Source organism: Ipomoea nil, unplaced genomic scaffold (genome assembly GCF_001879475.1).
Source record: "Ipomoea nil cultivar Tokyo-kokei standard unplaced genomic scaffold, Asagao_1.1 scaffold1043, whole genome shotgun sequence".
Taxonomy (NCBI): domain Eukaryota; kingdom Viridiplantae; phylum Streptophyta; class Magnoliopsida; order Solanales; family Convolvulaceae; genus Ipomoea; species Ipomoea nil.
Window position 1 is genome coordinate 5,018,125 of NW_017617471.1, and position 24,570 is coordinate 5,042,694.

At 33.5% G+C, this 24,570-nt stretch overlaps 2 protein-coding genes and 1 long non-coding RNA gene across 4 annotated transcripts; all 3 read right to left on the bottom strand.

Annotated features, from left to right (window-relative positions):
- Window positions 1-107: 107 nt before the first annotated feature.
- LOC109181637 (TOM1-like protein 2) lies at window positions 108-4,030 on the bottom strand. Of its 2 annotated transcripts, XM_019331500.1 has the most exons (10): window positions 3,625-4,030; window positions 3,156-3,234; window positions 2,918-3,016; window positions 2,548-2,661; window positions 2,131-2,294; window positions 1,969-2,050; window positions 1,799-1,884; window positions 1,408-1,686; window positions 925-1,314; window positions 108-891 (listed from the first exon to the last, which is right to left on the bottom strand). In XM_019331500.1, exons 1-10 carry the CDS (start codon window positions 3,777-3,779, stop codon window positions 408-410), a joined length of 1,932 nt encoding a protein of 643 aa, XP_019187045.1. In that variant the 5' UTR covers window positions 3,780-4,030; the 3' UTR covers window positions 108-407. The 2 variants fall into 2 exon arrangements, with proteins under 2 accessions (XP_019187045.1, XP_019187044.1); XM_019331499.1 differs by having other exon boundaries at window positions 108-1,314.
- Window positions 4,031-13,914: 9,884 nt separating this feature from the next.
- Window positions 13,915-14,721, bottom strand: LOC109181638. Its single transcript, XR_002054240.1, has 2 exons — window positions 14,319-14,721; window positions 13,915-14,121 (listed from the first exon to the last, which is right to left on the bottom strand). It is a non-coding gene; the product is annotated as an uncharacterized LOC109181638 (long non-coding RNA).
- A 6,766-nt stretch (window positions 14,722-21,487) lies between these two features.
- LOC109181343 lies at window positions 21,488-22,373 on the bottom strand. The gene has a single exon (XM_019331093.1). The coding sequence runs from the start codon at window positions 22,319-22,321 to the stop codon at window positions 21,830-21,832; it is 492 nt and encodes a 163-aa protein (XP_019186638.1). The 5' UTR covers window positions 22,322-22,373; the 3' UTR covers window positions 21,488-21,829.
- Between the last annotated feature and the right edge of the window lie 2,197 nt (window positions 22,374-24,570).

Below are 24,570 nucleotides of genomic sequence, written 5' to 3' on the forward strand. Positions count from 1 at the left end.
AATCTCATTTGCGTTAATTTCAGGTGCAATTTGCGGACTAGATGATGTCTGCTATTTTGCGTTAGTCATAAACAACTGTCCTGTGTAATCTATCTGTATTCAAAGCATTTGATCGAAAATTATTTGTGATTAACAATGTCAACGAAATTGGTTTACAAACATGACCTGAGAAACATATGCAATAGGAAGCCAAATCCCTAAGCCCCGAGATATCTAGTACCATTAACGGTAGCCATAAAAAGCCTATAAACCCCTGGCACAAAATAAGCACTAAATATGGAATGGCCACAACTCAATCAATCTTATGTTATTCCCCCTGCATACAAACCAAAAGAAAAAAAAAAAAGAGATTCCACCCCCATTTACATAAATTTATGGCTAGTATGTGATATATGAATGTATGTATATCACTTGTGCCCTGAAAGCCAACTTTGGTTGTTTTCCCCAGACATGCCAGCAGATGAGTTGCTTGTTGCCTTGAATCTTTGGTCCTCATTACCAAAAACATTAAGATCTTCAAACAGCCTATAAGATGGTATAAACGTTTTTTGTGAAGCAGCGGCTGGGGGATTTGTTGCATTGTTGACACCAATCCTTGCAGCTCCATTAATTGCTGTAGTATTGCTTCCTCCGACTGGGAATGAGTTGAGTTGTTTTACAGGTGTGGGCATGCTTGTAGTGGCTGGTAGAGTTGAGTGCATGTAAGGTGTTCTAGATGACGGGTTTGGGTTGCTGAAATAACCAGGAGTTGCAGCCCAAGGCGGAGGAGGGTAAGCAGAGTACTGAGGGAAATGAGGTTGAGGTTGAGGTTGCGGGCGTAACTGATATTGGAATTGACCATTATGTTGAGGTTGTCCTTGGTATTGAAGATGACCATTAGGTCGAGGTTGTCTTGGTTCACTAACAGATTGAGGCATCTGCGGCTGTTGGAATTGGGGTTGAGAATGAGTTTGCATTTGGGGTTGAGGCTGAGGCTGGGGCTGGGGCTGGGACCGAGCCCAGGGCGCTACATAACTGTTGAATGTCTGGCCCTGATATCCAGGGAAAGACTCGGAGGAGGTACGCATGTTCTCTTGATTGGTAGGAGAAACTGACCCCTGATTTACGTTTTGTGCAGGTGCCTGTGGAGACACAGTCGACGACAAGGTTATGCTCAAGAGCTCGATTATATCTTGCTCGTTTGTGGTCTTGGCAGGTGCAGGCGGGTCACGAAGAATCAACGCACTACTCATGGCTGGATCCGAAGATGCTCCTTGGGATATTACAGTGCTGGTACTACTAACACCTTCATTTGTTCGAGGAGTTTTTGAATGCCTGCATTTGCATGCTACCATCTTAGAACGAAAAGAAAATAAAAGATAAAATACAGCTCAGCAGAATCTCCATACTGTGCAGATCAAGAATTACCTTCGAGCCAACTGAGCAAAGTCGTCTTCTTCATCTTCCTCTTCATCTAAACAATTTGGTATTGCAACAACAGGAGCAGCAGCGGGTTTAGTATCTGGTGGTGGTGTACTAGATCCTTCAGCTATTTTTAGGTCAGGCTTGTGCATCTCGACTGATGGCTGATTGACAGGAGAGACGGGATTTGGCAATACGGTGCCAGAAGCTATAGCATCATGTTTTGCAAGCAAGCTTTGTAGACTATCGTTTAATTCAAGACCCTGTGCTAGAAGATTTTCATCCCTGAAACAATAGAAATAAATTTAGATACACTATAGATCCTAGTTACTAAACCAGAACCCAACTGCAAAATGGCATTTTTTTGATAAAAATAAACACGGGAAAGAGAATTTACCCAGTTGTGGCTAACATCTGCATTAGTTTCTTTTGATTGGACCGACAACGGTCAACAAGATCAACTATAACTTCATCTTTTACAGCCTAGAAAATAAAAACGGAAAAGAAACTAAGGACCTTTAAGTGGAATTAAACATCAGATTAGAGAGAAAAGGTCAGTGCACTTACTGCAGAATCCCCAGGATTCACGGCTTGCAGCATGTCAGCTAAAAGATCCAGAACATCCCGCATTGAACTTATAGTTGATAAACTGTATTCATGAGAAAATTAGAGTAAATACACGACAATATTGGATCACAATATGCACATAGAATTCAAATTAGTTTTTACCTTAAATTTTCCACGTCAGCTGCCATGGCTTCATCGAGTCTAGTTGAGGAGTTGCTTGGCATTCCATAACCCGGTTGAGGCAGCCTAGGTCCCGCGTGTGTTGCAGGTGGAGTAAAAATCGGAGGTGTATCACGAGAACGCTGGGGAAATTGCACACCAGAACGCTGCAACAAGTTTCAAACAGTCCTTAGCCACAGATTTAAACACATTATTACCTGTAAAGCTTTGCAATCTTGATTATTGAATGGCTTTATCATTCATAAAAGAAAACAAATCGTTTTAATAATTCACTGGACCCTGTCTCCCAAATGTTTCTGAATGATCTCTTTCACATACACACATAATGTCTTGTTTTGAATAGTCAATCACCTAAAATCACAAATTTCTAACCCGAGAAATCAAGAATCGAAAACTCACCCTCAGTTCTTCGTAAGCCCAATAATACTGCGAATATTTTCCTCCAGGACCACCAAATGCCTCTTGCCAAGAGTCGAGCAGTACTAGGATTTTATCCCTCACATTCATATCAGTCTGCAAATCCATCAAATTTTTAAGAATGATCTCAAAGCAAATGGTAAAATGCAGAACTAAAGCAACAGAGTACAACCCATAAAAAAAGCACAAAAACCCAAAATTTGCTGTTTGATTCTAACATAAAAAAACACACAAGATATTCTTAAACCAGACCTCAAAGCTAAGAATATAAAAGCGAAACATAAATTATGGAAAAAGAGTCACATGTATACTCAAACTATGATCCCACAGAATATCAAAAGTTGAAACTTGCCTTCTTCTTCACAATTTTCACCATATCTTGCAGGATATTTCTCTCTGCAATTTGAAAGTGCACATTATCCCCGCAGTTCTTCACCATTGTCTCCAGCAGCTAAAGAGAAGCCATAGAGAACAGTTAACAAGGTATGAACAGTGGAAGCAACTGCTTTATACTTGAAGTTCATCAATAGATTTCAATGGTACACAGCACAATAATACCCAAATATTTGTTTGACAAGAAATATTTTTACCGTCAAAGAAAGTAACTGCACTTTAGGATTCTTGTGCTGCAACCTTTTCTTCAAGGTTTTTACCACATCTTTGCCCAACCTGAAAATTGGAGCAACAGATTTTGTCAAAGAAATTTGCTAAGAGAAACATAAAACAAGGATAAATAGAAAACATATTTTGGTCAACAAGGGCAACAGAAACTCCAAACTAATAGAAACTATGGCAATCATAATTATATAAATAAATAGATACCCTTTTTTCTCCATCAACTTCAGAAAACAAAAGTCCATGCAAAATCAGCTATGAAATTCAAGATTTAGTGATTATATATGCACACATGCACAAACAATTTCCAGTTAATTACCCTTACTAGAGCCCCAAGGGAAAAAGAAAGGGAAACAAAAAAGTCAACTTTTTTTTCCAGAAGAAGAAAAGGGGGGAAATTTTAGAGCTTGGGGACATGAAAAGAAAAGAGGAAACAGAAAATACCAATGGTTGGAATTGATGGTATCGCAAATTTCAATATTGAGAGTCCAATCCGGGCCGATCAGGAACTCGCTTGTGGCCTTCTCCACTCGAACCACAACTGAAGACGACGCCGAAGACGAAGACGAAGACGACGGTGACGCAAAGGATGATATCATCTTTTTCTTTCTTTCTCCCACAAGCACACAAAAAAAAAATTAAAAAAAATTAAAAATTATCTGCACAAAAGCTCTGTTCTATCTCTGGGCCTTCTGATTCTTCTTGTTCTTGTTCTGGGTTGTTGTTATTTTCTCGGGAAAATTTGCAGAATCATTTTCTTTCCCCGAGAAAGGTTTCTCCTATTCTTGTTTGGCTATGGGAGCTGGAGCTTTCTTTGTACCTTCTTTTCTTCCCTTCTCTATAGGCCAACTTTGCCTTTTCCACTTTTATTTTTCTTATTTCTTCTTTTTCCGGAATTTTCGTAATCTTTTCTCTCTCTTTTTTTTTTTTTTTTTTTTTTTTTTTTATTAAAAAAAATTAATAATTCCACCCAAATTCCTTTCTCTGTCTTGTTTTCTATTTATTTAATCTGCCTAAATTAAATTAAACTATTTTTATCAATAAAATTACAATAATATAAATTTGGATAACACTTGTGTGAGATCGTAGATCTCAATCCTTGAGACGAGTCAGATATGAGTCAAGTCTTTTTTTTTTTTTTTTTTTTGGTAAGGAAAGAGAGGCGAACCTCAAAATTAACCAATTCTACGAGTGACTGTGCCCCCTCTATCCCGTGCAAGAAGAGTCGTTAAGCCTTCCAGTGGATCAAGTCTTTGATTAATGGATTGAATTTTTAACTTCATTAATCAAATACCCAACCTGTCTCACGAACAAGTTTTTACATACTTGATACAAATAATAACCCAACAACCTTAGCAGCGGCAGTGTGAATAATAACCCAACAACTTTAGCAGCAGCAATGTGGGGATTATGCCCAAAGTAGGCAAATCCCTTACTGATATTTGGTTCTTTCTACTATGTCACGAGTCACCGTTATATTTACATCATTCTAAATGCTTTGTTGGACTGGAGTGTGGGGGCCTTTGCGATTGAGAATTCAACTTTTAAGAGAAGAAATAATAACCCAACAATTTAGAGCGATTGATAAACAAGATATTAATACAATAGTAAAGTTATACTCCTTTTTTTTTTTTGAAATATATATAAATGATTACCAGTCGGACTACTTCAATACCCATCGACCCAACTTGTACCTGATTTATTAATACATTTTCATCTCCTAATCTTTATTATCATAGTGTAACTTTATAGCTTTAGTCCGTCTAATCTACGATTTATATTTGAAATTGAAGCATGAGAATAGAAAAGATGGGTGAAAAGGCAAATGATGGGAAGGAAAAAGAAAAGTATGCTAAAAATGTCTTTTTCTTACCGGCCAATGCCATTGATTTGTCAAATGTGGATCCTCCTTCCTCCCTACAAAATTACAAAACTTTTTCTTTCTCTTTCTCCGTAATAAATAAGCTCAGAGTGCCACGCCTATGGAGGTGATAACCAAGGACATCGCAATAACTGCCCCAACAAAGACAAGGTGCAAAATTTTACCACACACCAACACTAAAAATGTCGAATTTTATTTTTGAATAAAAATATTATATATTTTGTATTAATTAATAATTATATTATTATTATTATTACCAGGACTATGTGGTCCAATGGTACCCGGGTTGGACTTCCACTTGGAAGATTGTGAGTTCGAGCCTCCGTGGAGGCGTTATTAGCTCTTTGTGTTTCAGTAGGTTAAGAAAGTATATGAACAGATACTACAATGTAATAGAGCTAGTAGCATTCAAAAAAAAAAAATATTATTATTATTATTATTATTATTATTATTATTATTATTGAGTGAATTATATGTGAAGAATATGGTTAATTTAAAACAAGTGGATTAGTAAAGCGAGGGTATAGCTTCCCAGTCAACTCACGGGAATTGAAAAGTCGTAAATACCAACTTAAAAGGTAATGGTCTATTCAGTATTCACTCTATTGGTCTACAAAGGAATACTCAACATTGACTGGTCTGCTTAGTTTTGTTTCTTTGCCTAATTTTGCAGCATCTCACCATAGCCCATAGGGTGCAAATTTTTATGAAAATTACTTCATTCATCCCACTCACAAAATACAATTATTAATTGTTTCTTATAACATTCACCTGGTTTTTTCTCTTTCTTCCCCGTCCCCTCCAACTCATCTCTTCCTTCTTCTATATATACAAAATATCTCTCCAAAAACTATTGATGAGAATGCTCTTAGTTAAAGTATTTTAGTTTGATTAATGGTGTGATGAGTTATAAGATAGACCAGTTAGCCCTATAACTCGATCGACTAGTTAGAGCATTTTGCATCACTAGACTATCAAGTAGTTGTGGACTATGATGGGTAGCTAGATGCTATGACTGATTGACGATGGATGAGCCATTTTAAAAGACAACCGAGTAAACCCACTTGTTCTAGGTCACTATACCTCTAACCACCTTATTTTAAGAGCATCTATAATAGTGGGTTTTTTTTTGTGTGTGTGTTCTTTGAGGAGTTTTTGTAAGTGTAATTAAGAAAGAGAATATGGGGGAGGGAAAAAAGAAAAAAAAAAAAGGTAAAACTGAATTTTAAAAAAATAATAATAAAATAAACACTATCAAGCGCGCCCGCTGGCCGTCCTTGTGACACTCACACGGTGATGGTGAGTTTGGAGGCTGTCTTTCGTGTGTCACATACTTCTGCAAATATCTCCAACCTTGTAGATGGATCCCATTCTTCTCTCTCTTATACTCTCTCTCCGCCACATCCTTCAACACTGTTCCAAGAACCTCATATAATGCACTGATAATGGTGCTCTAATATAAATAGGTTAAACATTCTCGTTCATCGGATCATCTAGTACTCACTTAGTCACCTACTTATATTAGTATACCTCTTTATACAAAGCGTCATTTAAACTGCTCTAACTCTGGTTTGGCCAACTAAACTGAGCTCTTCAAAAATCATCAATATATTCATCTCTGATCAATCATATGATTTATCTCAAATACAGTTTAATATAATTCACACAACTATACTTCTTAAGAATTCTAATTATCGACCATTTTAAATTAGAATTGGTTGAAGTAAAGGTTGAGGAAATAAATAGAAAGAAGACACGTAAATAAATAGTGTAAGGACAGGGAAGGGATTGTGTGGTTTAGGAAGCAAGATGGGGTTATCTTTAATGACAAAGTTGGACCAACCGGGTTGGATTACTTTACCATATGATGATATGAAAATGACACAATAATTTCTTCCCACCATGGCTTTCCTCTTCTGTTTAAAATAAAGCTAATCTGTGGGGGAACCTGCTTTTATCATTAATAATCATCATTATACTTAATTAATGAACTGGAATCGTATTAGAGGTTGGGACTCAAATTATTATTATTATTATATGCACCCCAATCAATCACAAACCTTTGACCTTGTTTTTTAGACAAGATAAACATACGGAGTATAATTTATTATATTACTTATGGAATATATATTAAGGACTTGTAATAATTAAATAAATATACATACGGAGTATTATCAATGAAGATTTTATCAAATACACAAGATTATATGGCATTATGTAAGAACATCCATAATAGTGGGGATCTTTTGTGAGTTTTGAGGAGTTTTTGTAAGTGTGATTAGGAAAGATAATATGAGAGGGGGAGAAAAAAAATAAAAAAAATATTGATTAGGAGTTTTTGTAAGTGTGATTATGAGTTCTTGTTTCTCTCTCTCATAACATGGACCTCACAAATATGCACTTCTTGCAGGGAGAAGAAAAGTGAAAAAACCAGCCCTCCATATCTGTTTAGAACCCAACATCAATTATTTCTTCTGCAAAAGTCGCCCAAATAACCACAGATATTGATGCTCTAAGGTCAAATGATACTTAGTGTCGGTTTAATTCAATAAGAATGTTTAATTTATTTAATTTGATTAGGTAGTTAAAGTTTGTTGGGTCAAAATAACAGGTTGGAGGGCATGGTCTTTTATAGTAAGAGATGAATAATGAGTAGTAACTTTTGATTTTCTAATATCGACCAGAGTCTACATTGATATTGCACTGTAAACTATTAACATAAATGTTCATTTTTAATATATATATATATATATATATATATATATATTTTGAATATTTATTTTTTGAAAGTTCATTTAATCATTTTTAACAGATTGTAGACTTATTTTTTGTATACTATTTAAGAATGAATATTTTTAATATATATATAAAAAATGAACATTTAGTATATTAAAAATAAACATTTATCAATGGTTCACTTTCCAATGTAGACCATGGTCCATAGTCTAATTTGTCTAGATTTCCTGAAAGTATATTTTATATCATAAAATGAAAAATATTGAATTAAATATTCTCTAAAAATTCACTTCCTTATTAAACATATTTCATTTTAAAACCGTAGTGGAATTAGCTAATTTATGAGTAGAAAATAAATATAAAGAGTATTATTATATTTGGTTAAGAGGTAAAGATTACGAGCTATATCTAGAAGCTAGGAAAGAATTATTATTTTCTTTTAAACAAAAGAGTATAAGACATACATACAAAAAACAAGGACGGAGTAAAGAATGTTTAAAGTTAAAAATTAGTAAGCTAGTTATATACTTATATAATGATGCTTGAAATGGTGTGTGTATATTGACAATTCAAACCCCTATTTTTAATTGATTTTGTACACATAAACCACAATGTTACATAACAAAATATTATAACTATAATTTATTAGCCTTCTTAGTTTAAACTAGTCAGTTATAATATATGAAAAGATTGATTTATTTCTTTATGAATTCTTTGTCGCCTAAAAAAAAATAAAATTCACTCAGTATACACCTTTGAATAATGATAATTATACTTGATATTATACTTTGAATAATGATAATTATACTTGATATTATTGGAATTGGTACATATGATAGAAAATGATATGGGAGTATGGGTTGATATAGGGCTAATTCCGCAGTCCAATAAAACAAGAATGTACAACTGTATAGTGTAGATGGTTATCGAAGTGTGATACAACAAGCACTAGCTTATAAAGGTTGACAACCAAGATTGTCAGTGGGCATATCATAGCCCTCCATTCTCTACATAAATGCTCAAAACATGCTGCCAATTTAAACATCTTGTGACTACCCCCAGAAAAACATACAAATCTAAGACCTACCTAATTAGCTAGCTTCTTGTGAGTTGTGACGACCACTCCCAGGTTTTTCTTCGGTGTTGAATGTGATGTTTGAGAATATATAATTTATTTTTTTCTGACATTCAATTTAATCTGTTGTTGTTCTTTGCAGGACTGAGCCATAACGGTTATAATGATAACGACAATTATCGCCGAACAAGACACAAGTTGAAGCTTTGTGTGGTTTGGGATAACGAAAATCTGAAAAATATCATTAGATTCAAATTGGGCCATACCGTTAGAATTGGAGTCGTGGATAGTTTTATGGAGTTTCGGTTCAAGTTCCACTTGAGAATGTGATCAAGGTGTAATCGGAACTATTCAACTATTTCAATTATGTGTTACTCTTATCGGATACTTATTTTTCTTGTTAATATTGTTACAATTGCTCCAATAACAATTCATCCAAATGAGGCAATTTATATCCTACACCATGGTGCGCATTGCACTGTGCGCCCAGATGCAAAACGACGTCGTTTTAATTTTTTTTTTTTTTTTTGAAATTTCCTGCACTAGTGAATGACAGTTATTTTTTCTTTAAAAAAACCCCTGTTCAAAAATGTACATAATGTTATACTAAAATACACATACTTATATACATGAATGTACATAATTATATAACAAAATATACATACTCTTTTTAAAAGATAATACACATAATCTAACATAATACATAATAAACATAAACTTTTAATATAATACACATCAACTCTTAACATAATACACACAAATTTTCTGATTCGGATGTACATAATTGTATAAAAAAATATACATAATTGTATAAAAAATGCACATAACTGTATGAACAAATATACATAATTGTATGAACAAATATACATAATTGTGTGAACAAATACACATAATCACAGTAACTTTCTACAGCGCCTCCCAAAACGACCCCAAAACGACGTCGTTTTGGGAGGCGCGCAGCGCACAGTGCTACGTGCGCCGTGATGTAGGGTATAACAATTGTCCAAATCACTTTCAATGAAAAGTGGTTGTAGTAGTGGACCGCCCCACAAAAAAAAAGTAAACAAGTAAAGATATATAATAATTTAACCCTCAAAATTATAAGCATATCATGGACTAGGCAAACCAAAAAAAAAAAAAAAAAAAAAAAATATATATATATATATATATATATATATATATATCTGATTACCCCGAAAGTGGTGATCGAATGTATGAATCATGATTCTCATATCAGAATGTCACAAGTTTAATTATTGTCAACACCTTTTGGACTTTTGGCTGAACTCGTCGTACATAGTCTTTATACTGCAGTTTATGTCTCCTATATAATTTGTAAATTATTACATATGAGTAAGATTTACTCATTACACACCATCAGATCTAAAAAAAAAAAAATCTCAACTGTAAAATCTTCAATTTGGATTCCAAATAAGGATTCGTGGCCAACACCATTAAAAGGCGCAAATTATGCCATGGAATCGTGTTCACCGAGAATGGTGAACACATGGCAAAACGACGTCGTTTTTAGGCAAAAAAAAAAAAAAAAAAATCGCGAATGTGGAGTTAACGGCGCGCGTTTGATCAAATTATGAATTTTCTGTTATGAGATTATGAATTTTATGAAAATTCATAATCTCATAACAGAAAATTCATAATCGCATAACAGAAAATTCATAATCTCCCAACTGAAAATTCATAATCTCATAACAGAAAATTCATAATCTTATAACAGAAAATTCATAATCTCATGGTTCCAAAGTGAATGTGTAGGCATGGTTCCAAAGTGAATGTGCAGGCATGGATTCATAATTTATGAATGTCCGTGATTTCGGACGGGAATATGTAGGCATGGTTCCAAAGTGAATGTGCAGGCATGAATTCATAATTTATGAATGTCCGAAATTATGAATGTAATGAAAATTCATAATCTCATAACAGAAAATTCATAATCGCATAACAGAAAATTCATAATCTCATAACTGAAAATTCATAATCTCATAACAGAAAATTCATAATCTTATAACAGAAAATTCATAATCTCATGGTTCCAAAGTGAATGTGTAGGCATGGTTCCAAAGTGAATGTGCAGGCATGGATTCATAATTTATGAATGTCCGTGATTTCGGACGGGAATGTGTAGGCATGGTTCCAAAGTGAATGTGCAGGCATGAATTCATAATTTATGAATGTCCGAAATCTTTGTTCACCTCAAATTAAAGTGAAACCGCAAAATGTGAAAATAAAGAAAAAAAGTCACGCAATTAATTAAGAAAAAAAAAAAAAAGATAACGGTGTACTAACACCGTTGGAACCGTGTTCACCATGAACCGTGTTCACCATGAATGGTGAACACGGTTCCATGGCATAACGTCCCATTAAAAGGCTTCAAGTTATATTGTTTAAGTCCTCAAAAGTGGGCCTCCGAATATCTTCTATATCCATTAGGAAGTAGATTGAAGCTCTTAAATATCCATAATGGGCAAGCAACAACTAGCTTCTAATCCGCAAATTATATCATAAACCAGAGTATATGTTATTATATTATTATTAAAAAAAATAATAGTACAATATTTGTAAAATAATGTATAATTATATCATTATAGAAATACATAAAAAAAAATATTAATACCGTAATGACCTAAATCATTCCCAATAATGCAAAAGCATACTTAAAATATTGAGACTTGTTTTAAATAATCAAAAGAAAATTAATTAAACTAAAAAAAAAAAGAATAAAAACTTAATCTAGATTTGTTTTTAAAAAAATTCAAGAAAATAATTTTCAAGGTTCCTTGTTTGTAACATTTGATTCTCAACTTTAAATGCTATGTATATATTCTGGTTAATTAATTGACCAAAGTTCATGTTAAACTTTATATTCTATTTTTTTTAATACACTCTAACATATTCATTCATAGTATATGTTCAACAATTATGTCAACTCTGATTGGGATGGGGTTCGAGCTTAAGACCTTCCTTATAGAAATCAATGAGTAAGTTAAAAATAATAAATAGTTAACGGAATATTTCGTTACTAAAGTTTACACTGATTGACTGACGGAATGTGTGTGGATATTTAGAAAAAGTAAATGATATAATAGAGGACAAAGTATGAAAAATAATTAAAAAAATACTAAAAACAAAATAATATGAACCATCCATTCCAATTCAAACAATTGGACCAACATTTTTTAGTTCCTGGCCTAACTTTATCGGCTTTTATTAGATTATTATTATTATTAGCTATTCGCTCTTATTAGATTTGTATGTAGATTTCAATATATCATTTTAATAATTTGCGAGATGCGTTTGAGGTATTTCAGAAAAAAAAAAAAAAAAAAAAAAAAAGAGAACACTACAAAAACATTTGGATGATGCGTTTGAAGTCTAGTCAAAGGCATAAACGCATCAGTCTCCCAAACACATTTTTTCTAAGTTTTAAAAGTTGTTTATTTTTTTCTACTCGTTTATAAAATTACTGACACATTTTTTCTAAGTTTTAGAAGTTGTTTATTTTTTTCTACTCATTTATAAAATTACTCATTTCAGTAAAAAAATCCTAACTAGTTATGAGTGCGTCATGAACTCATGACCATTTTAGACTCTAATATAAGATTCTCAAGTTTGGGTTAGTCGGTAAAAATTGACTAAAAACTAGCGGTAAACGCTATTTAAAATGAAGTTTTAAAGTCGTGAAAGTTAAACGCATTGTTGGAAAAGGTATAGATTACTTAATTAATATAGTATTGGATAGTGGCCGGTTAAGAGGTTTACTTTAATCTTCCATTTGAGATTATGAAGAGAAAGTATACATACATTAATATAGTATTGGATAGTGGCCGGTTAAGAGGTTTACTTTAATCTTCCATTTGAGATTATGAAGAGAAAGTATACATACATGGCAATTGAAGTCGGATATGGCAAGTAGATGTTTTGTGCTCTCTCCTTTGTAAGCTGTACACTAAAAAAAAAAGAAGTGAAAATAACGAATTACGAAAGATTTTAATCGTTAAAAAGAAAAAAATCTATAATAAATAGTAACGGATTAGCGAGGGATACCCCTTAAAATTTTATACAATGATCTTTATTTCCATCCACTTAGAGAAAGTTAGTATTGAAACTTACGTGATTGTTTAGAGAAACTGATTATATGTTTCTATATCTCATCTTTATATAGACGAAGGGGAAAACCAATGCATACAATAATCAATGCAATCTAGCAGAATGAGATTTGGGGATGCATGCATGCATGCAAATGTGGGGGAAATTATATTGCAGGAAATGATGATCAGATCAATTAAAATTAGGGAAATAATAGTATGAATATGGGGAGATGAAGAAAGACCAAAACACGGCGATCTTGCATGAATGCTCTGCAATATTTTGCCTCTAACCTTGAACCATTGGTCGCCATTGATATGATGTCCTTCAAGCTCAACATCTCTCTCCTCATGTTCAGCTCTATCACTGGTTCCAGTGAACCCTTTTCTTGAGTGACAAGAAAAAACCCCGGCCACTACCCAAGGTTGTTCACAAACCTTTGGCAAAAGACTCATGACCACAAGTAACTATAGTTGACGGGTTCAAACTAAGAAGACCAATAGGTCATTTCCGCTGGGAGTCAAACTTGTAAGCAAGTTAATAGCCTGATCAATTTAACTGGAATTATCCGGTCCAAACACAAACATTCATCAAACCCTTTTAACCATTAAAATAAAGGATTATTGAATATAAGAAAAAAAAAAAAATCAAACACAAACACACACATGCATGTTGCAACCTATGCAGTTTAGCCCAAGGGTCATACAAATGGCTGGGATCTATAAAGAATTGAAACTCAACATTCAAAATCATTGAAGTGGACATATTACAAGTGATAACCATAAACCATAGTTCAAAGTTTCTGTGAGAAAGCAAAACATTCATCTCCACAGGGCAAAAGTAAATCGCAAAAAAGATGCAGAGATGGAGAAGATTGCAACTTACTAATAGATGAGAAGTAGCTAGCTAGCTAGCTTCCAACCAAACATCAACCTTGGATTCTGAAACATTCAATTCGGCTTCCGAGTGCTCTCTGTAATGGTGGATAACATGAAAATTGTTACAACTACATAACACAACTGTGTACTGATGATTGTGGCCACTCACTCAATCAACAGTGGCAGAAAACGAAGCTACTAAGATTAGATCCGGGGAAAAAAGTGCCCCATTTCCTCCCTTCTTGCTTGTAGACATATCAATACTTCTACATGATATGTTTATCCTTTTTAATTTAGGCATTTTATCCACTGCAACTGGCTGGGAATTTTCTACATCGTTCTCTTCACAATCATCCAAATTATTGAATTGTAATTCTCAGCAGATGAACAATCAAAAAGAAGTGTAAACTCAACTGTTTAAAGTTTCTTGAATTTATATATTCCCAGTTTCGACAAGAATTACCTGCAAGGCTGCGACAGAGATCTGCTGAGACTAGTGTTGTAGAGGGTTTCGGGCAGCAATCCATCCTGTGAATCCATTAGTATAAGGTCGAGTGATCACGATGGGGAAGGCAGGCACATGAAGTACTAACTCATTGAGCCAGTTGAAGCTAAGCACACAATGCACCATATCTATGGATTACATGTGGCAACCATATGATGCCTAGCTAACATTAAGCTAGCTTCGGGTTAAAGTGCATGAGTTAGTAATGCACGTGCCCTGCTTCTCCATCTTGCTCAACTAGCCTTCGTCGTTCCACAACCCAAACCACCTTCTCCAAGTCTCCAAGACCTGTATACAAGGCTAAAATGTTCGGTTATTAGGGAAGGATAAATTGAGAGAGATGTGGGAAAGAGGAATATTTGGAATTCGGAAACCACATGTGGTACACTCTCACCTAGCTCACATTTATAACCATATGGTCCAACACAAACAGAGGTCTTATGTTCAAAGGCATGGCTGTGTGGGCTTTTTAGGCGTAAAAGAAGAACTAAAATATTCCATTGTATGTGGGACCCTCAACAAATTGCAAACTTAGAAAGTTATGTGAATGAAGAGACCACCCCACCATACCTTACCATACCCCAGTGTGGGGGATTTGACTCTTTCTGTTTCAATAGGTTGATAAAGTATGTATGAACAGATACTACACTGTAATAGAGTCAGTAGCCTCAAAAAAATGTTATACAAATGCCTTCCATTTTTCTCCAAAGCATGTACTTTTATGGCACTGCAACGTTGCTAAATGGTCTGTGTTGCTAGCACCTGAACTGTACAATAGATGCAATAACAGATAGCCATGTTACTTAAAATACTTTTAAGTAATGCATTATTTTGGGTTAGTTCAGAAAGGATATAGCGAGAAAATTTAAGTCCTTAATTACCAGTTACAAGAAGATGGGGATCAATAAACAAGATTTAACCCTTCATGACAATCCCACTTTCTCATTGGACCCATGGTGAAAAAGATGTGAAAAACAAAAGTGAAACTAAGGATCAAGACGAGTCCTAATCAATTATGATAAATGAACTTCTGCTGCTCACCACTGAACATGCTCACTAATAGTCGTATAGTTGCTGTCCTACATTAAGCAACCGGATCTGGAAATAATCACCACGAAACGTAATTTCCATATAAGCTGGAAAATGTGCTTTTTCAGTAAATAAATTTCAATGAAAAACACAGATGAAATTACCTATATACACAACACCTCTGGATTGGTGTACAGAAATAGATGTTTCGAAATGAAAAATCCATATATTATGAAAAGCAGACATCATAATCTTGAAAATAATAACTGCCTCAGCGGGGACCTGTTTGAAAGTGAAAAGACCCTTTCTAGGATACATTGCCACTACTTGCAAGTTGCAAAGTAGTACTCAAGATTGTGATAAGTGATTCTATACGCAATATCTTATGACAATCGCGTTAGTGGTGAAAATATGCTTTCAGTAAAGACTAAAAAGATCTGATCTGAATTTACTCCTGATCTAATTAACTGATAATAGTAGGAAAATCTCTATAAACACATGAACTGATTCCCCAAGAATTCAAGTACAGAGTATTAATTTTCTATTCTTCAGGTTATCCTAGAATGCTAGGCACTCTTCCTAGTGTTTAGTGGATACAAAGTGGATAACTTTCGCAAGAAAACATCAATCCTTAAATTTAACAATCAAGTATCTGCATATTGCTATACTGCGAATTGTTGGTTTCCTAGTGCACGGCCTGCACAATTCTGCACATGTGCACCTACGAGAGAGATAGAACACTGTGCTGTGAGCCTGTGAGTAGACATTCCACATTCTCCAAGAAGGATTACGAGAATCTTGCAGCACTTTAGAAAACAAGCACTACTATCTCATTTGCCACAATTTTATTTTTTTCCCTGGTCCAGGCAAGACAAAGGTAGAGGCGAAAAGGTGGATGGTGGGAATAAACAAGCACTTCTTTTTGTTCTCACTAGCCTGTCCTAACATGTGTCCTAATGGCTAATACATCTCTCGAACTTTTTTGAATGCCTATACGTATGTGGAAAATGGAAACCAGTGAACCCTATTTGTGTGCTTAACACGTGTGGAAAGCATACATGTTTTATGTCGTAGGCACTAAACCGTTATTGTATTGGAGAAGAATGCCTGGAAATTTTGGCACTATGCCTGGTTCGATCTTCTTCGGTATGGCTCTGAAGAAATTTACGGTTTAAATAATGAAAGATTCTATGAGTGCTAGGCCCACTCACCAGTCAGAAGGAGAACATTATAAACTCTCTAGCTTGTTATTTTGAGTAACATCTGAATATAAATGCATTAAGCTATATAGTGGAAGACACCTTTATTGTTACCTGCCATAATATAAAATATACCACATGGTGAAGGAATATTTAGCTCATGAACTTTACTGCTCTTCTATTCTTTTAAATTCCTAACCTGATCAAAGCACTAAGATTAAGTGGATATAATACAGAAAACATTTAAATCAAGTGGCTATTTTTCTCTAATTAATAAAAGGCAATGGAGATTAATATTTTTCTTTAAATAGCTCTTATATCCATGAAATTGGGATTAATTACGTAAACAAATGGCCCGCCCATATGTGAGCAAAGCTAAATGGGAAAACGATTGATCACATTCTAGTTGAACTTTCCACTTACCTCCAGTGATGGGAAAACATTATGACTTAGCCGTGGATGGAAAGAATTCAGAGTTTATTACTGGGGACCCAACCAGATAGTGCATTCCAGAATATGTCTTAAGGTAATCTATCTGTCTTACAATTCCAGAGGTGCTCAAATTGTTTAAAACTCTGAAATATAAAGCTGTCACAAATCACATTTAGATAAATAATAGGATTAGAGCATAGAGGAAAGAAACTTTTTCCGAATATATTGAAACTCACCACCAAGCCTACCTAGGGTCCTTATTCTTTCTTTTGCTTTCAAAATTGACATATTACCTAAAAAAATGTACTGTGAGGTGATTGGTGCCAATGGTAATGCCAAAAGTTCCCCAGTTGTACAGCTTGAAAGGGATAGTCTGGTCCAAGTGATGGGGACCATAAAATTCAATTGAAGTGGTTATGGTTGGTGGCAAAAGAAGGAGAAACAATGACAAAAACACATAGAATTCTATGAGTTTCAAAATCAGCTTTCCATTAAATATTCATCTCAGATTGCAAGTTAGGTAACTACACAAGAACTAAACCCCTTGCCAATGGGTAATCTTAGAAGCCATGATGTTATAGTCTGTCAAAATCATAACTTTTTAAGGTATGTGTGTGTGTGTTCTGCTTAGTAAGTTGTAAAATTCCAGTAAAACACTACCACCTATCAGTTCAATAAAGTTGCAAAACAACTTGCCTAATTCTTCAAATGGCAGGTTCAAGGATCTTAGAGCCCAAAGAAATGCACTTTGCTTCAGTCCACTTTATAATCAAATCAATATCGTAGGCCGGGGCAACCCTAACCAAGTTGGTCAGGCGGTTAGCTTGGTAATCACAAAGATCCAAAACCTTCGACTTCCAAGGGATCTGCCTATTGACCTTATTGGTTTGAGCTGTTCAGCTATGGACAGCCTAGGCTAGTTTATCTCATTGTGATCCTTTGCCGACTAAAGTCACAAGTCAAGATTTACCCAGTGGAAATCCTTAGACAGTGACTACAGTTTTCCTCGTAATCCAAAAAAAAATTAAAAAAAATCAAAGGCTAAGTCATAATATCCCAACATCTAATAATCACATTAAGTGCTGACTAATTTAGAATCTCTTCTAGCACTTGTTCCATTCAACAGGCTTGAAGCACCTAGTCTATGAATCACTTTCTTGTGAGTCATATAAGCAGAGTCAAAGACAAGAAGATTGGTGAAAAGAATGAAGTTGGTCTTTTAAGTCTTTTGTTTTGTTTTTACTGTTCTAGAAGAGACATGTTGATATATATGCATGCAAAATTGGAAAGGGGACTCAAACGGATAAAGATTCAACCTTTGCACTGGTCATCATGTTTCATTTATTTATTTATTTATTTACACAAGTTACATCATTTAGCAGCCATGAAAGTTTTACTTTTTTTAATTGAGAAAGTATGATTTTCTCCCACTTGTGCATGCTTTAACTCAGTCAAATGTTTGAATTGTAGGTAGCAAACAAGATTAATCTTACCAGGATTCAAGATTTTACCTGACTGGCTCTTCTGCACAGCTCCATTATTTGAACTCTTAAGGGATAATCCATTGAACCCAAATCTTTGGAAGAACTGTTAAGGTTGTCCAATAATCCGTGGCTTAACGATTGATAAAATGCTGCAAATCTCTGCACTGGGGCCTATCGTGGGCTGTCGAGAAATCATCATTCCAGTATGCATGGTTCTGGGTTGGATCTTCACAGCTCAGACATGGCCCAACACTAATCAAATTTAGACTTTACTTTCCGGGCTTGTACATCTTTGCCGGTGCCGTGATTCAAGATTCCCGTCTAGAATGGAGGAATGCTCTTAAATAATATGTGGTGCATTTCATTTTCTTTAAAAAAAAAAAAAAATTATATGACATTTGGTTCACGAAATGTCATTATCTTAACAATGTTATGCAATATAAAGAAAAATACTAGACTCCTATGTTGTTCTACCTCCTATTTTTACTTGGAAAAATTAAACTTTCCGTTCATAAATTATAGAGTAATTGTAAAATTTATTTCCGTTCATAAATTATAGAGTAATTGTGGAATTTATTCCTGCTAGTTATTGATCGTGTTCACTTTCCGTCCCTAAACTATTACTGGCGTTACACTTTTCCTCAATCTGACGAAGGAGCCGACGGCTTTCTCCGTCAAGTTTCTTCGTCCATAGCAGCTGCCATAGACAAAGAAGTCATGGCAGATTGTTGCCTATGTTTTTATAATTAATATAATTGTTTTAATTTTATAAAAATATAATTTTACAAAATATTAATGTACGTGATACGATCCCACATCGGCTCCACAAGAGATTGTGAAGTGATACTTAAGTTGGGCCCAAACCTCCACTCATGAGCTAGCTTTCGTGGTGGAGTTAGGGTCTTGACTTGAGTACCGTATCATTTGGTGCGAGGACTACTCGGTGCTTGATAATAAAGTTTAAAGAGAAGAGTCCGGGGTGAAAGTTATCCAGAGTGGCAACATTATAGGTTAATTGCACAATTTTAACAAGTTTAAGGGTGTCAAGCACCTTATAGAGCCAGTAGCATTAAAAAAAAAAAAAAAGTTTAAGAGTAATATAAGAGTTTTTAATTCGATGATCTAATTACACAAGTTATCCAGAGTGGCAACATTATAGGTTAATTGCACAATTTTAACAAGTTTAAGGGTGTCAAGCACCTTATAGAGCCAGTAGCATTAAAAAAAAAAAAAAAGTTTAAGAGTAATATAAGAGTTTTTAATTCGATGATCTAATTACACTTTTGGTATATAGTTGAGAATCTATTTGACTCTTATCACAATCTTATTATATTCTTAAGCAAATATAATATTGGTTATCTTATATATCTTATATTCTCTCTCGATTTCACACTAGGTGGGTCAACTAAGTCATAGACTCATAGTAGTGAATAATTTTTTTTTTATTATCTATATGAATATTAATTATTAAGATGTCAAATTATGAGAAATAAGTAGCATTATTCGAATAATAATTTTGGGTTTGAATTCATTGTTAGCATATATACCTTGTGGTGAAGAAAATCATCATAGAAACTAATCTTCAAAAAAAAAAAAAAAAATCATCATCATCATAGAAACAGATGCAAAGGAAATTGTGGAATGCTTGAAGGGTAGAAACCCGATCCTTGGAAATGGCCAGAACCTCATCAATGCGGCCCTAAACGAGTTGAAATAAATTATTCACTAGAGAAACTATATGAATAGGAAACATGCTAAGTTGATCCGTTAATCGATACAGAATCACACAATATATTTCATACTTGTTAATTTACAAATTTATAGTCCATATATAATATAGGAATAAGGTTTAAATTGGCCACGCTGAACGTAACCTGAAAATGTAATTAGACCACTGAACGAAAAAAAAAAACAAAAAACAAAAATGCAATTAGGCTACTTAACATTCCAAAAACGTGCAATTAGACCACTGAACACTTCAAATGTATGCAATTTCACTGAATAACAGGTTACCTGCTTACGTGACAGCTGACTTAGCATTTTTAATAATTTTTAATATAATATGTAGTCCGATTTGCACTTATATATTTTTTAGCTTTATAATTACATTTTAAGAATCAATTTCTTATTAATCTATTAATCATTTTGATCGGAACATTTAAAATATTTTTTTATTTAAGAAAATCCAAATTGTTAATAAATCCTTTCAAAATAAATTATTTTTCAACGATGACCCCTCGCCAACCACTACTTCCAAATGTTGGGAAAGCATTTCACTGTCCTGTTGATGGACAACTGGACAAAACAAGCATGCCATATATTATTTATCATAAATTATTTGAGTACTAAAAATTAATAATAAATAGTATACAACAGATGCCATTGACACAATTGGCCGCTCGACAAACCTTGATAGCTTTCGATACATATACCGATAACGAAAACGAAACACACAAATTATGTTCTCATATTCTAATTATTAAGATTTTTAGCATAATAATAAAACTTTCATTCGTTAATTACTTTTCATACATCATAAAAAAGTTAATTCTATTTTTTATCATAGATATATAAGTGACAGTCCATTTTTAGTCTTTTTTTTTTTTTTTTTTTTTTTTTTTTTTTTCAAAACAACCTCCTTTGATCTTAATATTATTATGGCATGATCATTTTTGGTTCTCTATCAACAAAACAGTTTAAATACCATTAAATACAAGGACATTTCGATATTGAATTATGAATTTTTTCAAAAAAAAAAAAACATAACAAATATAACGGGTCAACGCACTTTGTATTAAAAAGATCGAAATATCCTTGTATTTAACGAAATTTTAACGATTTTGAATTGGTCATGTCACAATAATACTAGACAAAAAGGGAATGTTCCGATAAAAGATGACTAAAAGTGATGTGCCACCCATAAATCTAAGGATAAAAAATGGAATTACCTCCATCATAAAATAAGGAAAAGGATTTCACTCTGTAATGCAATTTACTTCTTTTAAGTAGTTTGTGAATTATTACATAAAAGTAGAGTTGGTTTACATAATTCAGACCATCCGATAATAGTTCGAATTTCTCTTGTCACTAAATAAAAGAAAAGCTAAGAGATTTGGTATACTTTTGAACAACAAGCTAAGTGTAATTTATTAATAAAAATTACACTTTAAATTTACAGTTTCATGGTTGCTCATACAAATGAAGCTTTTTGCATCTTATTATTGTTTTTTAAAACATTTTTCTGGGATTTTTTTAATTATTTAATTTAACTGAAAGTAGGAATTATTAATTAATTACCACCCTAGCCTCACTCAGATGGACACCGTTAAATGGTGAGCATAAGCCCCGGGAGTGAGCGTTTGGCCAGGTCCCGGGGGTGGCTCCACCAGACCGTGGAGGAGCTCAGGCGGCCGACCCGTCGGAGCTCCGTGACGGTGAGCCAGGTGTTGAAGTACTCCCGGAACTGAGTTATCAAGCCGTGTTGATCAATGGTCCACACGTGCACCCAGTAGGCCTGCGCCCCTTCCCACCCCTCCACGATCACCCGGTCCTCGATCACGTCCACGCTCCGCGGCTCGAACCGGAACGCCGACGACTTCCCGGTCAGCATGTTCATCATGTGGTGGCACTTCTGGGGGCCGTGGAACCACCACTCTAGATCGCCGGCCACGATTCCGGCCACCTTGCTGCTGTCGCCGGCCGCCAGGGCTGCGTAGAGGGTCCTCACAATGGCGGCCTTGTCGTCGTCGTCCTGGGTTTGTGTTATTTCTGAAGAGAATGGAGGATCAACGGTTTCGATTTCCATTGAGAGAGCCATTAATGGAAGACAAAAATTCTATATATTCTTAAAACTGGATTTGTGGGTTTTGGATAGATGTTTAGTTTATGGCTTTATGCATGGGATGGGTTGTTTATATAGGAGTGAGGGAGGGAGGCCCACACTACAATCAATCCAAAGGGGGTTATTAACAGCTGAGGGACCATCAAGGATTTTGATTAATTGGGACCAAAGCCATTTTTCCTATATATTAATTAATAATAGATAGATTATAAATTTTACTCCGTAATTAATTAGAGTTGTATCTAACCTGGCTTTGGCCAGTTGATTAATTAGTTTTTTTTAATAACTTATTGCTTCAAAATGTTAAAATTCAAAAAGTTGTTCAAAGCAGTATTTTCGATCAATTTTTTGAGAAAGTCATTTTGCATATAATTAGCTATCATCCAACAACTAATTTACCAAACACTATTCTACAATAAACTAATATTATCAACTAGTCAAATTCTAACTCAATCAGCTAACTATTTATCAAAGACTTCCTTTATGACACAATTAAAGCTTTGCTTAGTGAGAAATAAACATAAACACACATAAAAAGTTCCTTTTTGGTTGAAAACTAGCTAGAAATTTATTATTATTATTATTATTATTATTATTATTATTATTATTATTATTTTTGGGCGGCGGGGGGCACACCACCTATAATCAAAACATAAGGGTTCGTGATAGTCAAATTATGTAACCATTGAAAAAGTGATTGGAAGTTATAGGCGTGTTTAGTAAAATAGTTAGTTTATAGGTTAATTTTGGCTTATTTGATCATTATTAGTTGTTTGATTTGGTTTAAAAATCAATATGGTCCTGTTTGGTAAAATGGCTGTTAGTTGATTGTGTTAATTAAGAGGTATAAATAGTTGATAACATTAGATGATTGTAGAAAAGTGTTTGGTAAATTAGCTGTTAGCTGATAGCTATTTGATATAATTTCTTTTCTCAAAAAGCTAATTGAAAAAGTTGTTTGGAGTAGTTTTTTGAATTTTAGGCTTTTGGAGTTGCAAAAAGCTAATTAACCAAACATTTCTATTGATATTTTAACTAAATCAAACAATTAATAGTGGTCAAATAAGCCAAAATTGGCCTATAGACCAATTTTTTTTACCAAACAGGGTCTATATGTTTTGGTTAATTAGCTTTTTATATTTCAAAATGTTAAAATTCAAAGAGCTACATACTCAAAACAATTTTTTTCAATTAGCTTTTCGATAAAATAAATTATATCAAACAGTTATTAGCAAGTAGTTAATTTACCAAATACATTTCGATCTACAATTAGCTAATGTTATCAACTAATTATACCTTTTAATTAACACAATCAGCTAACAGCTAACAATTATCAGTCATTTATCAAACAGGGCCATAATCACTTTGACTGGTCGACTGAATTACTAGCTGGAAATAATTTTATGAAATTAAAAAGAAACAATAGTTTTTTTTTTTTTTTTTTTTTTTTTCAACTAAGAAAATCTGCAGCTAGAATTTCAGCAAGAAATTGAGTAACTAATAGACTAAAAATATTTTGTTAAACTATATTTTAGCCAAATTAAGAATAGCAATATTAAATAGTATGAAGTTACCATAATAATAATAATAATAATAATAATAATAATAATAATAATAATAATAATAATAATAATAATAATAATAATAATAATAACAATAACAACAACAACAACAACAACAACAACAATAATAATAATAATAATAATAATAATAATAATAATAATAATAATAATAATAATAATAATAATAATAATAATAATAATAACAACAACAAACCCTTTCGAAATTTAAACGAAAAATAATAATTTTTCTGACAATAGTTGGTTGAAAATACCCTTTTAATTAGAACATATTATTTTCTCATTGAAATTCTGGCAATAGTTGGCCGAAAAATTGGACGAATGTGATACAAATTACATAATCATGCACCTAATTTAAAAATATTAATAGTCAAGGACCAAATATGATACAAATTACATAGTCATACATTTAATTTGAAAATATTAATAGTAAAGAATCAAATTTGATATATGTGCGATATTCAATGAATCAAAAAAGTTAATTTGTTTTTTTTTTTTTACACACAATATATGCTCTTCAATTATCCATCATACATACTTTGGTCTTCAATATTAATGGTAATTACATTAATACTCCATTTACCAACAGTTATTATTATTATTATTTTTTTTGAAAGGACCAACAGTTTTTATATGAATAAACTT

Excerpts from the sequence above, each read along its gene's own strand:
- LOC109181637 (XM_019331499.1), bottom strand. The coding sequence starts at position 3,779 with ATGATATCATCCTTTGCGTCACCGTCGTCTTCGTCTTCGTCTTCGGCG. Across the intron at positions 3,235-3,624 it reads ACCATCAATTCCAACCATTG|GTTGGGCAAAGATGTGGTAA; the intron begins GTATTTTCTGTT and ends TCCAATTTTCAG. Across the intron at positions 1,687-1,798 it reads CAGATGTTAGCCACAACTGG|GGATGAAAATCTTCTAGCAC; the intron begins GTAAATTCTCTT and ends CTATTGTTTCAG.
- LOC109181343 (XM_019331093.1), bottom strand. The coding sequence starts at position 22,321 with ATGGCTCTCTCAATGGAAATCGAAACCGTTGATCCTCCATTCTCTTCA.